At 36.0% G+C, this 15,425-nt stretch overlaps 2 protein-coding genes across 3 annotated transcripts; both read left to right on the plus strand.

Moving 5' to 3' along the window:
- On the plus strand, positions 1-942 carry Or8b3 (olfactory receptor family 8 subfamily B member 3). The gene has a single exon (NM_001000447.1). The coding sequence runs from the start codon at positions 1-3 to the stop codon at positions 940-942; it is 942 nt and encodes a 313-aa protein (NP_001000447.1).
- Positions 943-9,669: 8,727 nt separating this feature from the next.
- On the plus strand, positions 9,670-12,706 carry Or8b42 (olfactory receptor family 8 subfamily B member 42). 2 transcript variants are annotated; one of them, XM_087563248.1, is made up of 2 exons: positions 9,670-9,676; positions 11,766-12,706. In XM_087563248.1, the coding sequence occupies exons 1-2, from the start codon at positions 9,670-9,672 to the stop codon at positions 12,704-12,706; spliced, it is 948 nt and encodes a 315-aa protein (XP_087419374.1). The 2 variants fall into 2 exon arrangements, with proteins under 2 accessions (XP_087419374.1, NP_001000812.1); NM_001000812.1 differs by lacking the exon at positions 9,670-9,676 and having other exon boundaries at positions 11,771-12,706.
- The last annotated feature ends 2,719 nt before the right edge of the window (positions 12,707-15,425 follow it).

A 15,425-nucleotide genomic window follows, 5' to 3' on the forward strand; every position in this document is an offset into this window, starting at 1 on the left:
ATGCTGGCTGGAAATGGTTCCTTTGTGACTGAGTTTGTCCTTGCTGGCTTAACAGATTGTCCAGAGCTCCAGCTGCCTCTCTTTTTCCTGTTTCTAATAATCTACATTATCACAGTGGCCGGAAACATTGGTTTGATTATCCTGATTGGCCTCAATCCTCATCTGCACACCCCGATGTACTATTTCCTTTTCAACCTCTCCTTCATTGATCTCAGCTACTCTTCTGTCTTCAGTCCCAAAATGCTGATGAACTTTGTCTCTGAGAAGAACTCCATCTCCTTTGAGGGGTGCATGACTCAGCTGTTTCTCTTTCTCTTTTTTGTCATCTCTGAATGCTACATGTTGACCTCAATGGCCTATGATCGCTATGTGGCCATTTGTAATCCATTGCTATATAAGGTCACCATGTCCCCTCAGGTCTGTTCTATTCTATCTTTTGCTGCTTATGGGATGGGGTTTGCTGGAGCCTCTGTCCACACAGGCTGCATGCTCAGACTGACTTTCTGTAATGCCAATCTCATCAACCATTACTTGTGTGACATTCTCCCTCTCCTCCAACTTTCTTGTACCAGCACTTATGTCAATGAGGTGGTTGTTCTTGTAGTTGTGGGTATTAACATCACAGTCCCCAGCTGTACGATCCTCATTTCCTATGTTTTCATCCTCGCCAACATTCTAAACATCAAATCCACACAAGGAAGGTCAAAAGCCTTCAGCACCTGTAGCTCTCACATCATGGCTATTTCTCTTTTCTTTGGATCAGCTGCATTCATGTATCTTAGATATTCTTCTGGATCTATGGAACAAGGAAAAATATCTTCAGTTTTCTACACTAATGTTGGGCCCATGCTCAACCCTCTGATCTACAGTTTGAGGAACAAAGATGTCAAGGTGGCGTTAAGGAAATCATTTATTAAGTTTCAGAGAGAATATAAATTTTAATTGGAATAAATAATCCTGTAAGAATTTGGAATACCTAATTTTTTCTTGGTAATTTCAGTGAAGATCTTTTTAATCTCAACATGTAAGTTGCTAAACTCCCTTTACAAAATATGGATAATTTAATTTTGTTTTTGTAAATCCAGCATACCTAACATGTTATCCAAATGATTGATACCATAGTGATGATGCAATCAATATATAGGTAATTTTCATTATTACTACTCTCTTAACTAGATTATTTCTCACCTCAAAATTTGAATTTTATGTTAAAAAACCTTGGAATCTTTCATATCTAAAATTGAAATGAAAAAGAGTAGGTGCTTTCTCATTTTGTAATAGAATCAGAGTTACCAAAAGTATAGGGAGCTGTGTAGAAGATAGCAAGTAGCCAGACCATGTGTATGATTTCAATCAGGAAAATTACATTTGAGTCCAATACACTGCATAGTGACTCTTGTTAGTTATTTTTATATTTTAAACTTATAAAATAATAAATTTTACATGTTCATGCTATAAAGAATAAATATATTGTTTCATTTGACATAATAATTGTATCAATTGATGATTTTTTACTTTATTCAATTTACTCACTACACAGTATCTATTGTCTAGCATTGCTACTCATAAACAAAGTATGAAGAATTTTATTTTCAATAACAAATAAAATCAGAAAAACTCATCATGAACCTACTGATTTCTAATTAATGTAGATATAGTCATTAACAATTAAGTACAGAGCCTGATGATTTGTGCTTCAGAACAACTAAATATTTTCATTAGTAATTAAATATTTTATTTGAAGTAATATTTAATAAATTGTATCTCCTGGGATATTTTAAATTTTAGATTAATTTTATGAATACCTGTAGTTTGTAAGTTTGTTTGAAGACTGAAGGCTCACCATCAGCTGTTACTTTAATCTTCACGAGTTGCTCAAAGCAGGCTACCTTTTTGCAGGGTAAGCCAGGCTAGCTGGGATGTGAACTTCTAGGGATTCTCCTGTCTCCACCCCCCACAAGTTCCTCAGAATTACAGCTGCTTGACCTCAGCTGTACAACCTGAAATAGGGTTAGAAGATGCAACCTAGGTCATCAGGCTCAGGGAACAAGCACTTTGAGAAGCAGCCATCTATCTACCCCAAACACAAATAATTTTATTAATATCCTGTATAATTGATATCTTATTTTATGATTTTTGTCACAAAATATAATTCTTAAATGTTTATAAAAATAACCTAGCAGGTTGGTTAATAATTTATAAAATATATAGAGAGAATTGCAGTTGTGTTTTAAAAGAATATTGCAGAACACTATTCAGTAGAGTTAGCTGTGTTTATAGGAGGTTAGGGCTCAATAATGAAGAACCAGTATTTCATTATTGCAGATACAATAATGGATAAAAATCTCATTTAGTCACTTTGCTATCAAACACTATAAAGAGCCCAGGGTCTCATACTTAGGCATCTAACTTTTATTTTTAGATATTTTCAGGTACGCTTTTAGTTTTTGTCTTTTCTTTTTTATCCTCTCTGAGTATTAAACGTTCAGTAGGTTGACTGAAGGAGACCAATGTATCACTGTGGCTCTAATATTTTTCAATCATCTTTCTGCATTTATTTTGAATATTTTATTATTGATGCTTTTACTCAAAGTTTTATTTTAGTGTTTAAAGTGTTAAATCTCATTTAACTTTTATGTGCATTTTCCCACATGATGTTTGAGTATCAGAATTAATTTAGATTTATAGAAAAATGTTCAAGATAGGAGAAGCAAGGTAGATAATTTTGACATGTATTTTCTCTACTGTTATTCTTTATTAGTATATATATTTTTGATAATTAGTGAAGTAATACCAATATATTATAAAGTATATGTATTACTCAGACTTATTTTTGATTCTTATTATTTATTATCTATATGTGATCTATCTATCTATTTATCTATGTATCATCTATCATCTATCAATCTCCTTAATTATTGTTGACAAGAACTTTCTCTGTTGCCCATTCTGGTCTCAACTCCACGATCTTCCTTTATCCCTATTGCTGGATTTTAGGCATACATACAGAAATGCTATTCCTGTACAAGGCTTAGAATTTGTTTGTTTGTTTTGTTTTATGTTCCCTCATTTATCTGTTTAAGGCTCACAACTATAATATCACATTTAATTCACTTGGTGAATTTTCATTAGGCCTGTTTTTTGAATGGGTAGTTGGTTGAATTGGGCATCTTTACTATACAGTCAGACCATGTTGAACTCAGCTTTCTAAGTGCTAGAATTACAGACCTGTACCTGACTCTCATTATGTTTGTCATTGTTATTTTCTGAACTTTGCATATTAAAGGTGAATTTAAAAACTTTGAGAAGCACCCTTAACACTGTATTTGATGGAATATACAATTGTGGTTGTTACCTTATAGGGGAGGCAAACAAGCTGTTTTAATTAATTTTAGCATACAAAATGAGTTTCTCTATACTATTATGTGTAAGTCATAAGGTCTAGCTTATATTCACAATCATTCACTCTCCCCATCCTCTATTCTCTACTCTCTCAGGTTGCCTTTTCCCCATCCACTAAATAGCATCTTAAACTTTAATGTCACAAATGTACGTGCATATATATATGAATATATGGTGTGCACATAGTTATAATGATTGATTGTTCATATGGAAGGTAATGTGATATTTTCTCATTTTTCTTCAATCCTTCCATCGCCCTCTGTTGTTGCCTAATCTCTCTTTGTAAATGCCTATCTCTCTTGTCATATTTCCTTATTTAATTTAAAATTTTATTATATGTAATATAATGAATATTTTATTTAAATATTTAAAATCAAGATTCTGCATATAAGTGAAAAATATAATATTTTTGATTCTACCTTGAATTATTTAAAATAGCTATTTCTAGTTTCATTTTTCCTCCCATTAACATAATTTAATTATTTTTATGACTGAATAAAATGCCATAGTGTATATTTATCACATTTTAATTTTTATAATATGTATCTGAACAAATTTATTTCCTTTTTATTATTTTACATCTTCAAGTTACCATTCAAGACAATGTGATTTTTTACGACATTTTGATAAATGGGTATAGTTCGACTTTGGTTTTAATCACTGCTCCTTCCCCTGTATTGATCAATCTCCCAGACCTACTCCTTTACTTTCCTCACAGACCCTCTTCTGTTTTGCTCTGCTTTCATTTAACCATCTTCATATGGATTTCACTGCTCAGATTCACATTCTTTTTTAATTCTTTTTGTGGCATATATTAATTGTAAATAATGATGACATTCATGTACGTTTCCATTCTTTTCTCTTTTCTCCTTCTTAATTAAATTGGGTATTTCTTATTTACATTTCAATTGTTATTACTTTTCCCGGTTTCTAGGCAAACATCCCCCTAACCCCTCCCCTTCCCCTCCCCTTCTATATGTGTGTTCCCCTCCCCATCCTCCCCCCATTGCCACCCTCCCCCCAACAATCTCATTCACTGGGGGTTCAGTCTTGGCAGGACCAAGGGCTTCCCCTTCCACTGGTGCCCTTACTAGGCTAGTCATTGCTACCTACGAGGTTGGAGCCCAGGGTCAGTCCATGTATAGTCTTTGGCTTAGTCCCTGGAAGCTCTGGTTGGTTGGCATTGTTGTTCACATGGGGTCTCGAGCCTCTTCAAGCTCTTCGGTCCTTTTTCTGATTCTTTCTATAGGGGTCCTATTCTCAGTTCAGTGGTTTGCTGCTGGCATTCGCCTCTGTATTTGCTGTATTCTGGCTGTGTCTCTCAGGAGAGATCTACATCCGGTTCCTGTCAGCCTACAGTTCTTTGCTTCATCCATCTTACCTAGTTTGGTGGCTGTATATGTATGGGCCACATGTGTTGCAGGTTCTCAATGGGCGTTCCTTTAGCCTCTGTTCTAAACTTTGCCTCCGTATTCCCTCCCAAGGGTATTCTTGTTCCCTTTTTAAAGAAGGAGTGAAACATTCGCATTTCGGTCATTCTTCTTGAGTTTCACGTGTTCTGTGACGTTTCCGTTCTTACGTGTCATAATTCCATCAGGTAGTTTTCTTCTATCCTTCCTTTCCTTCCCCCACATTTTCTTAGATAGGCTTACTCATTCTTCCAAATTCAATCGATATGTATATTATGAGATCTATATTTAAAAATGTGAGAAAACATGACATTTTTCTTTCTAGATTTCCATATTTTGTCTGCTATGATGATCTTCATTCACTTCCTGTCAACAGCACAACTTCATTGTACTTTATGGTTCAATGCATATGATGGTCCAGCATCTCCCTCCCACTTTTGGCCACTTTAATTAACGTGCCAATCAAAACTAATCAACTCACCCTAACTCAGGGTTTTCTCCTTTCTTTTATAAATTGGCACCTGCCCATGGATCACATCCATCTCCTCTTTATCTAGAGGCAATCTTTTCTTCTGCTGGGACAAATATTCCTCCCTCTGCTCCCTTCTTCCTCCTTTTTCCTTCTCCCTTGTCCTCTATTTCCTGTCTTTGTTTTTTATTTTCTTCCCTCTCTGGGGCCAATAAATCTCCTTTGTGCTGAAAACTTGGTATTGGGGTGCCTTGAGCCGATACCAGTCCTTTCAACTGTTATAGACCATAGGCTGTGTAGCTAGGGAGATTGATTATTGTTTTCCCTCCAATAATATCCAAAGTAACTTTAAGCACGAGAACAGTAGTCACTAGTGGTGAAGCATCTATTTGGGTGCCACTAGCTCAATTTCCTGATGTTCAATGGCATAAATAAATGGTATCCTCAGAATAGATACGTCATTGCTTGCAGGATGTGGAGGATACGTAAAATTCTTTTCTCTCCTCAAGGCAGCCCCAATTATCCTCTCAAGGCTCAGAGATCTTATCCATTTATGGCTCAGGGATCTATGTGGAAGTGGAGAAAGAAAGACTGTAAGAGCCAAAGCCAGATGACTCCAAGGAGAAAGTGCCTTCCACGTACAAGAAGACTGATATACACATGAACTTACAGAGACTGTCCTGACATGCACAGGAACAGGACTTGTGCAATTTCAAACCGTGGGAAAACTTTGTACCAAGAAGGGAAAGTGGACACAAAACACAACCCTGAACTAAGAAGTTGTGTGCAATTGATACGTGCTGGGAAATGGAATACCAGTTTTCTCCAATGTTGTAACATTTCAGGTCGGGGTGGGGGCATTCTCAGGTGTAGTTGACCAGCACAATACAAACTTCATGTTTTTCTTTGTGTATTTGCTTTAGTTTGTATGATTTATTGAATATTTTATTTATTTACAATTCAAGTGTTATCCCCATTCTCATTTTCCCCTCTGGAAACCCCATATCCCATCCCCCATCCCCCTGCTTCTATGAGGGTGCACACTCATCCACCCACTCCTGCCTCCCTGCCCTGGCTTTTTTTCCTTTTTTTCCTCTTCTCTTTTCTTTTCTTTGCTTTGCTTTGTTTGCTTTCTTTCTTTTTTTCTTTTGGTTCCTTTTATTTTATTGGAATATTTTTATTTACAATACAAATATTATCCTCTCTCTCAGGTTCCTGTCCAAAAAAAACCCCTATCCCATTCCCCATCCCCTTCTGTGAGGGTGTTGCTCTTCCTCAAACCACCCACCCTTACCTGCCTCCCAGCCATGACATTCCCCTACACTGGGAGGGTCCAGCCTTGGCAAGACCAAGGGCTTCTCCCTCCATTCGTGCCCAACAAGGCCAGCTTCTGCTACATATGCAGCTGGAGTCAGGGGTCTGTCCATGTGTACCATTTGGGTGATGGTTTAGTTCCTCAGAGCACTGTTGTTCTTATGGGATTGCAAGCCCTTTCAGCTCCTTCTATCCTTTTTCTAACTATTCCAAAAGGGACCTCATTCTCAGTCCAATGGTTGGCTGCTAGCATCTGCCTCTGTATTTTTTCAGGCTCTGGCAGAGCCTCTCAGGAGACAGCTGGATCAGTCTCCTGCCAGCATGTACTTCTTGGCATCAGCAATATTGTCTGGGTTTGGTAGCTGTATGTATATGGGCTGGATCCCCAGGTGGGGCAGGCTCTGAATAGCCATCCCTTCAGTCTCTGCTCCAAACTTTGCCTACATATCTACTCCTATGAGTATTTTTGATCTTCCTTTTAAGAGGGACTAAAACATCTTAGCTTTGCTCATCCTTTTTCTTGAGCTTTATGAAGTCTGTGGACTGTATCTTGGGTAATTTAAGCTTTTGGGCTAATATGCACTTATCAGTGCGTACACACCATGTGTGTTTTTTGGGATTAAGTTACGTCACTAAAGATGATATTGTCTAGTTCCATCCATTTGCCTATAAATTTAATGAAGTCATTATTTTTAATATCTGAATAGTACTCCATTGTGTAGATGTACCACATTTTCTGTATCCATTCTTCTGGCAAAGTGCTTCTGATGGGTCCTTTCCAGCATTTGACTATTATAAATAAGGCTGCTATGAACATAGAGGAGCATGTGTCCTAATTATATGTTGGAACATCACCTGGGTATATGCCCAGGGGTGGTATAACTGGGTCCTCAGGCAGTAGTAGGTCCAATTTTCTGATGAACCTCCAGAATGATTTCCAGAGTGGTTGTACTAGCTAGCAAGCCAGCATATGATGGAGGAGTATTCTTTCTCCACATCCTTGCCAGCTTCTGTAGTTACCTGAGTTTTTGACATTAGCCATTCTGACTGGTGTGAGGTGGAATATCAGGGTTTTTCGATTTGCATTTCCCTGATGACTAATGATGTTGACCATTTTTCGAGGTACTTTTCAGCCATTCACTATTCCTCTGCTGAGAATTCTTTGTGTAGCTCTGTACCATACTTTTAATAGGGCTACTTGAGTCTCTGGAGTATAACTTCTTGAGTTCTTTGTATATATTAGATATTAGTCCTCAGTCAGCTGTAGGATTGGCAAAGATCTTTTCTCAACCTGTTAGTTACCCTTTTGTCCTAATGACAGTGTCCTTTGCCTTACAGAAGCTTTGCAATTTTATGAAATTCCTTCTGTCCATTTTTGATCTGAGAGCATAAGCCATTGGTGTTCTTTTCAGGAAATTTTCACCAGTGCCCATGTGTTTGAAACTCTTCCCCAATTTCTATTCTATTAGTTTGAGTGTATCTGACTTTATATGGAGGTCCTTGATCCACTTGGTCTTAAGCTTTGTACAAGGCAATAAAAATGGATCAAGTTGCATTCTTCTACATGTTGACAGCCAGTTGAGACAGCACCATTTGTTGAAAATGCTGTCTTTTTCTCCACTGGATGGTTTAGCAAATTTGTCAAAGATCAAGTGGCAATAGTTTTGTGGGTTCATTTCTGAGTCTTCAATTCTATTTCCTTAATCTATCTGCCTGTCTCTGAACCATTACCATACAGGTTTTATCACTATTGCTTTATAATACATCTTGAGGTCAGGGACGTTCCCCCAGAAGTTCTTTTATTGTTGAGGATAGTTTTTGCTATCCTGGGATTTTTTGTTACTCTAAATAAATTTGCAAATTGCTCTTTCTAACTCTATGAAGGATTGAGTTGGAATTTTGATGGGGATTTTATTGACTCTGTAGTGTGCTTTTGGCAAAATGGCCATTTTTTAACTATATTAATCCTGCCAATCCATGAGCATGGGAGATCTTTCCATGTTTTGAGATCTTCAACTTCTTTCTTCAGAGAATTTCTTTCTTCATTTCACTTGCTTGGTTGAAGTCACACCGAGGTATTTTATATTATTTGGGACTATTGTGAAGGGTGTCATTTCCCTAATTTCTTTCTCAGCCTGCTTATCCTTTGAGTAGAAGAAGTCTACTAATTTGTTTGAATTCATTTTATATCCAGCCACTTTGATGATGTTGTTTATAATTCTCTGGTGGAACTTTTGTGGTCACTTTATATGCTATCATATCATCTGCAAATAGTGATATTTTGACTTCTTCCTTTGCCTTTGACATCCTCTTGTTGTCTGATTGCTTTGGCTAAGACTTTGATTACTATATTGACTAAGTAGGGAGAGAGTGGGCAGCCTTGTCTAGTCCCTGATATTAGTGGGATTGCTTCAAATTTCTCTCCATTTAGTTTGACCTTGGCTACTGGTTTGGTGTATACTGTTTTTACTGTGTTTAGGTATATGTCTTGAATTCCTGATCTTTCCAAGACTTTTATCATGTAAGGGTGTTTAATTTTGTCAAATGCTTTCTTAGCATCTAATGCGATGATCATGTGATTTTTTTTCTTTGAGTTTGTTTATATAGTGGATTACATTTGTGGATTTTTGTATGTTGAACCATCCACCCACCCACTCCTGCCTCTCCACCCTGGCAGTTTTTGTCTTATTGTTTTTGTCTTGATTTTCGTTTTTGAGGATTTTGTTAAAAAGAAGGGAGGCACAAATGAAAATCTGGGAAGAATTATATGACTTTTTTTCCAAAAAATCATTAGATGAAAGAGAAGAAAAATACTTAAAGTATACAAAGAACTAACAACAACAACAACAAGTTAAAAAAAACACAAATGCAAGGAAATAACAGCTCAAGTAATATAATACATCGGCTACAGAATTGAACAGGAAGTTTTTTGGAAACAACAATAATAAAAACAGCAACAATAAACAAGTCTTCCACAAACACTTTAAAAATTGTTCAGCTACCACTTTAATGTAGATTAAAAGTACTTCAATAACCCATCTCATTCCATTCACAATTCTAGTCATCAGGAATCCAATGACAAGTGTGGATGTTGTAAGAATGGAGCCTTCATACAATATTGGTATAAAGTTTACTCTAATGTCGCCAATGTGTAAATAAATCTGCAGTAATTACAAAACTAGAAAGAGATTTACCATGTGTGTCAGTTATGGAAAAAAAACAGGTATATATGGAAAGGACTGAAAGGTATTTCATAAGCATGTTCATTGCAACTCTATTAGCAAGAACTACAAAATGAAATGTAGACATCTATCAACCAATGAACAGGTAATGAAAACATGACTGGAATATTATTCAGTCTTCAAGAAAAAAATGAAATTCTAAAATTTGATTTCAGAAAATGAAATCTGGATGAAACTGGAAAATTATATGTGGAGCATATGTAAAGCATTTATAGGTGTTATATTATAGGTGTTAGCTCAAATGTCCTGTTTTATGTATTTAACGTGGAAAACATTGGAAGTCATGAAAGTAATAATGGGATAGTATGGGAAAGGGTTGATTTAGGGTGGCAGCAATTGATAAGTTGCCTACTCCCCAGTTGATAACTCATACACATGCAAATACAGGTAGCAATATGTGTTCTGAGTGAGTATATTACTGGGTTAAAAGACTGTGATCCAGAGAAATGTAAGAAAGGATTTAATTTAGCTTAAAATTCCAAAGAGATAAAATACATCATAGCAAGCATGACATAGGATGTTGGCAGGAACAGTAAACAGAATGATCATCCTTTCATCCACAATAGAAAAGGGAGAAAGATAGAAAGTATAATAAATGTGAGAGGGCTATAAACCTTCAAACCAGCCATAAATAACATACTTATTACTCTAAGTTTCTACCTTTAAAAGTTTCGTAACTTTCTTAAAGAGCACCACCAATGGAACCAAATATTCACATATGTGAGTATATTTGAGACATTCAAACTACCACTACATATATATATATATATTATACATAATGTATATAATATTTATGTAATATATAAATAAATATATACACACACTTAATTTCTTATTCTCTGGGATATTACCATGTGATATGAAATTTAAAATGAATATAAAATTGTGCGCTTTCATGAAACCCACTTAAGTGTAGTGAATATGTATGTAAATACAGGACAGTAAATTCTCCATAATGTTTCCTCTGGAGACTCATAGGTCTTTCAATTTTTAATCAGGTCCCTAGGATTGCAATGTCAAAATCCTCTTGGGCCATATTGGCAGGTGGCTCTTTTGGCCTCAGTAGATGCTACTTATCTCCCCAAGGCTAGTGAGGTTGCTCTGGGCAAAACCTCTTATTCAGTTATAATCAGTAGCTAATGATTTCTCAGAGCCTTGGAAAGCAAAGAGTATGTTCTGATTCTCCCAGAACAGAATTCATTCCAAAATAAAAGATTAGCATTATGTTTTTCTGCATCATACACCTCTAGTTTCTTCACCGATATTGGAACTCACGAGTACTGAAATGGAAAGGAAGAAATTGAAGAAGATCCTTTCCTGAAGTCTCCATCCAAAAAGGTGAACTACTTTGATTATAGAAACCTCTGATAAGGGAGGTTGCTTTGATATGTCTCATGTCCTCATCTGATACCACTGTGAAGTCTGAGGTAGGAGCTAGGATATCAAGGTAGACAGTAAGCAGAGAAGCTGAGACAGTTTGTTCCTTATCCTCACAAAAGTGTATATTGAAGGTATACATCTAAATTTATTAAATGTCAGGGCTATAAAGTATGAAGATATTGTATTATTTGTTTATATGTTTATGTGTGTGGGTGTATATATTTCACAGCTTGATTGTGAAGATCAGAGGACAACTTGCAGCAATTGGTTTCCTCTTTCCCGGCTATGGATCCCGGGGATCAAACTAAGGTTATCATGCTTGGAGGCAAGTGCTGTTTACTGTCTCTCTGGGTCTCTATCCACCTTTATACATTCCCTGAGTATTATTATAAGAGTATATGTCTATGGAAATGTAAATGGAAAAGAAGTGAGGAGAGATATAAGTTTGAGTCTAATTTTCCATTCTTACACTTAATATTATTATAGAAAGTCTACTGGGATATCATCTTAATGTTTCTATTTCTTCCATTCTCACAGATATGACCTGAGGAGGAATGGCCTCTGCCAATGACTCAACCAGAGTGAAGGAGTTTATTCTGCTGGGCTTGACACAACAGCCAGAGCTCCAGCTGCCTTTCTTTTTCCTCTTCTTGGCAATCTATGTGGTCTCTATGGTGGGGAACCTGGGCTTGATTGTTCTGATTGTTTTGAATCCTCACCTGCACACCCCCATGTACTACTTTCTCTTCAACCTTTCCTTCATTGATTTCTGCTACTCTTCTGTCATAACCCCCAAAATGCTGGTGAGTTTTGTGAAGCAGAACATCATCTCTTATGCTGAGTGCATGACTCAGCTCTTTTTCTTTGCCTTCTTTGTTATTGATGAGTGTTGTATTTTGACAGCGATGGCCTATGACAGATATGTAGCCATATGTAAGCCCCTGCTTTATAAGGTTTCCATGTCCTTTCAGGTCTGCTTCCTGATGACAATGAGTGTGTACATGATGGGGTTTGTGGGTGCCATAGCCCACACAATTTGCATGCTAAGACTCACCTTCTGTAATAGCAACATCATCAATCATTACATGTGTGACATACCCCCTCTCCTAAAGCTCTCCTGCACAAGCACCTCCATCAACGACCTGGTGGTTTTCATTGTTGTGGGTGTCAATGTGATAGGACCTACTTTGATCATCTTTACTTCTTATACTTTGATCATTTTCAACATTTCCCATATCCGTTCCACAGCGGGCAGATCCAAGGCTATCAGTACCTGTAGCTCCCACATAATAGCTGTTTCTATTTTCTTTGGTGCCTCAGCATTCATGTATCTTAAGCCTTCTCCTGTTGGATCAGAGGATGAAGACAAAGTATCCACTGTTTTCTACACCATTGTGGGCCCAATGTTGAATCCTTTCATCTACAGTTTGAGGAACAAGGATGTTCACATTGCACTGCATAAGACTTTGAAGAAAAGCAACCTTATCTAGATAGAAACTATTTTGCTTATAGATGCAGATCTTACTTATTTCATGTGATGTATCAAGCTATAGAGAAAAGTCTAAGAAGTTGAAAAGAAATTCCAACTATTAGTAATGCTGTGTGAAACAGAAAATTAACTGTGCAAAACAGTTCATACATTAAGGCACCGTGTAGAAAAGGATGAGTCATTCATTCTTTAAAAAACTTTAATAAATAAATAAAATGTAAAACTTCAATAAATTAAAATAATTCAATAAATGAAGAATTGTAAATACTCAGTTGTTAATTCTCTAGCTTTTAGATTTTCTGATTCTACTTTCTCTTTTGTCTTATAAAGTTTAGGATTATCTCAAACTCGTTATTCTTTTGTCCTATCCTCTGAGTGGTTATAAGTAGAAATCTGATGCTGTATATGACTTATGTGGATTTGAGCAAAATAATTTTTGAATTAATAAATCCAGGAGTGACAAGATTGTGAATTTGTTTTTTACTAGAATACATCTAGAATCCTGTAAGGCTGTGATGGACATGCATTAATTTGGAGGTCTTAGTGCCACTTACTTCCTTATTTAGGGAAGCTCTGATCGGTGTTGAACAAATTTTTATTAGGAGAGATTTCTTCCTTTTTCTAAAAGAAGAGGAGAAATGTGTCTCTGTTAGTGTTCCTTTAAGTTCAAGGATATTTGGAAAACTAAAGTCAAATTTTCTTACCCGGAAAATAAAATAGCAATTTTATTGGCCAAAATAAATGCAATGTATACCTGTGTGCATGTCCTTGACACAAATTTGGAGATTTGTGTGACCCATGAAAAGGTAATTTAGAAATGATGCTTATGCATTAAGGCTTTGTAAGAGAAAAGAGGAGTGACTTTAATCACATAAAGGATTACATTTTTCCCATGGTTTAATTTATATACACCATTTGGATAGGTTAAGCATTCCATTGCTAATTTAAAGGGAAATTCATTTCACAGTCTACCTTTAACAGTACTGGGTTGTCACTCTTTGCATGCCAGGCCAATTTCTTCCTAAATGTTTATATGTTAGACTCTAGAGCAGACACAGGTTATAGGCTCTGTACTGCATCACGTACCAATCAAAACGAATGGTACAAATATCCCAATGTGTAAAGATGACTGAAATAGTGAACATGTGACGAGTTTTGGCTATAAATTCTCTAAGTTTTGTGCTCTGTATCCTCATGGACTTTGCCTCAAAACTACAGATGCTGTGCAGATTAAATAATATGTCATGTGTTTAAATAGCACTGTCTTGGTTCACCTTGTAGAGGTTTTATTGTACTATTGCTCAGATGAAGATTCTCGCCATGTAACATTCTTGAAAAGAACAAGTACCTCTTACTCCATCACTTATCTCCACTGCTGTTGGCTTATTGGGAGTTCTGATGTAGCTGTTATTGTGTAAACATTATCAGAGTTATTGAAGCTACCATTGAAACTGAGTCAGAAAAATTGGTGGTAACAGATGGAATTCATAAGTTTCATGCAACTGGAGATCTTTTATATATGTATATTATTTAAAAGATATGGACTAGGTCTACAGTTTAAGTACCTTTAATTAAAACATATAACATAAAGTCAGGCATGGTGGCATTTGCCGTTAATCTCAGCACTCAGCAGCCAGATGTAGGCTGATCTCTGTCAGTTTGAGGCCAGCCTATCTACTGAGTGAGTCCAGGAAAGCCAGGGCTATATATCATGTAAACATGTGTGTGTGTGTGTGTGTATGTGTGTGTGTGTGTATATATATATATATATATATATATATATACATGTGTGTATGCTGTATAAACCTATGTTATACATATAGTGTATATTATATAAACATATATTAAATACAGAAAAATATATGTACATTAGCTGAACAAAAACATCAATGGACATGTCAAAGTGGATGGTGATGGGAAAACCTCACAAAGTTTTAACCTTACACAAAGAACTATAAGCACCTGAGAAAATGTGGGAAAAAGTTGTCTTCTTCAGGGAAGAGATATGAATTGATTTTCCAAAAACAAATTGTCATCCTTGGAAATATAAATATAAATATACATATAAAGAGGGTTATACTTAAGAGTATATATGCATACACACATTTTCATGCAGTAATCATTAGTGGGAAAAGGCAAGCATTTAAAGACACAGTGGAGGATGATATGGAAGTATTTGGGGTGAAGAAAGAGGAGGGAGAAATCTTATATTATAGACTAAAAAATAAGTCAGGAGCAGAGCAGTGGTTCAGCAATTAAGAGCACATGATTGTCTTGCAGAGGACCTAGGTGTGGTTTACAACACCCACCTGTTAACTCAAAACTGTGTGTGAATCAAATTCCATGGGATCCAATGCAATCTTTTGATCTTACTGTATATCAGGCATGTATGCTGTTTACATACCTATATCCAGACACAACAGTTCATTCACATAAAATAAACAAATCTTTAAATTCTTCAATTGCAACATAGCAATGATTTACAAAGTATATAGATAGGAGGACATAGAGAAAATAACAGTGGCTGCATATTTTCAAGTAATTAAAGCAATTTATTTTATTGGTAGGAAGAATATTTACTTATTATTTATTACTATTTTATTTATTTAAAGACTTATTTCTTTATACTTGAAAAACAATACAATGTCTTTAAAGCTCTTGGAAATCAGGATACACAAATGATGAAAATCTGTATTATTCTGTTCCTGAGATACATGTGA

The sequence above is a fragment of the Rattus norvegicus genome, chromosome 8 (assembly GCF_021556685.1).
Source record: "Rattus norvegicus strain SHRSP/BbbUtx chromosome 8, alternate assembly SHRSP_T2T, whole genome shotgun sequence".
NCBI classification, from domain to species: domain Eukaryota; kingdom Metazoa; phylum Chordata; class Mammalia; order Rodentia; family Muridae; genus Rattus; species Rattus norvegicus.

Bases quoted from the DNA above. Each gene is read 5' to 3' on its own strand.
- Or8b3 (NM_001000447.1), top strand. From the start codon at position 1: ATGCTGGCTGGAAATGGTTCCTTTGTGACTGAGTTTGTCCTTGCTGGC.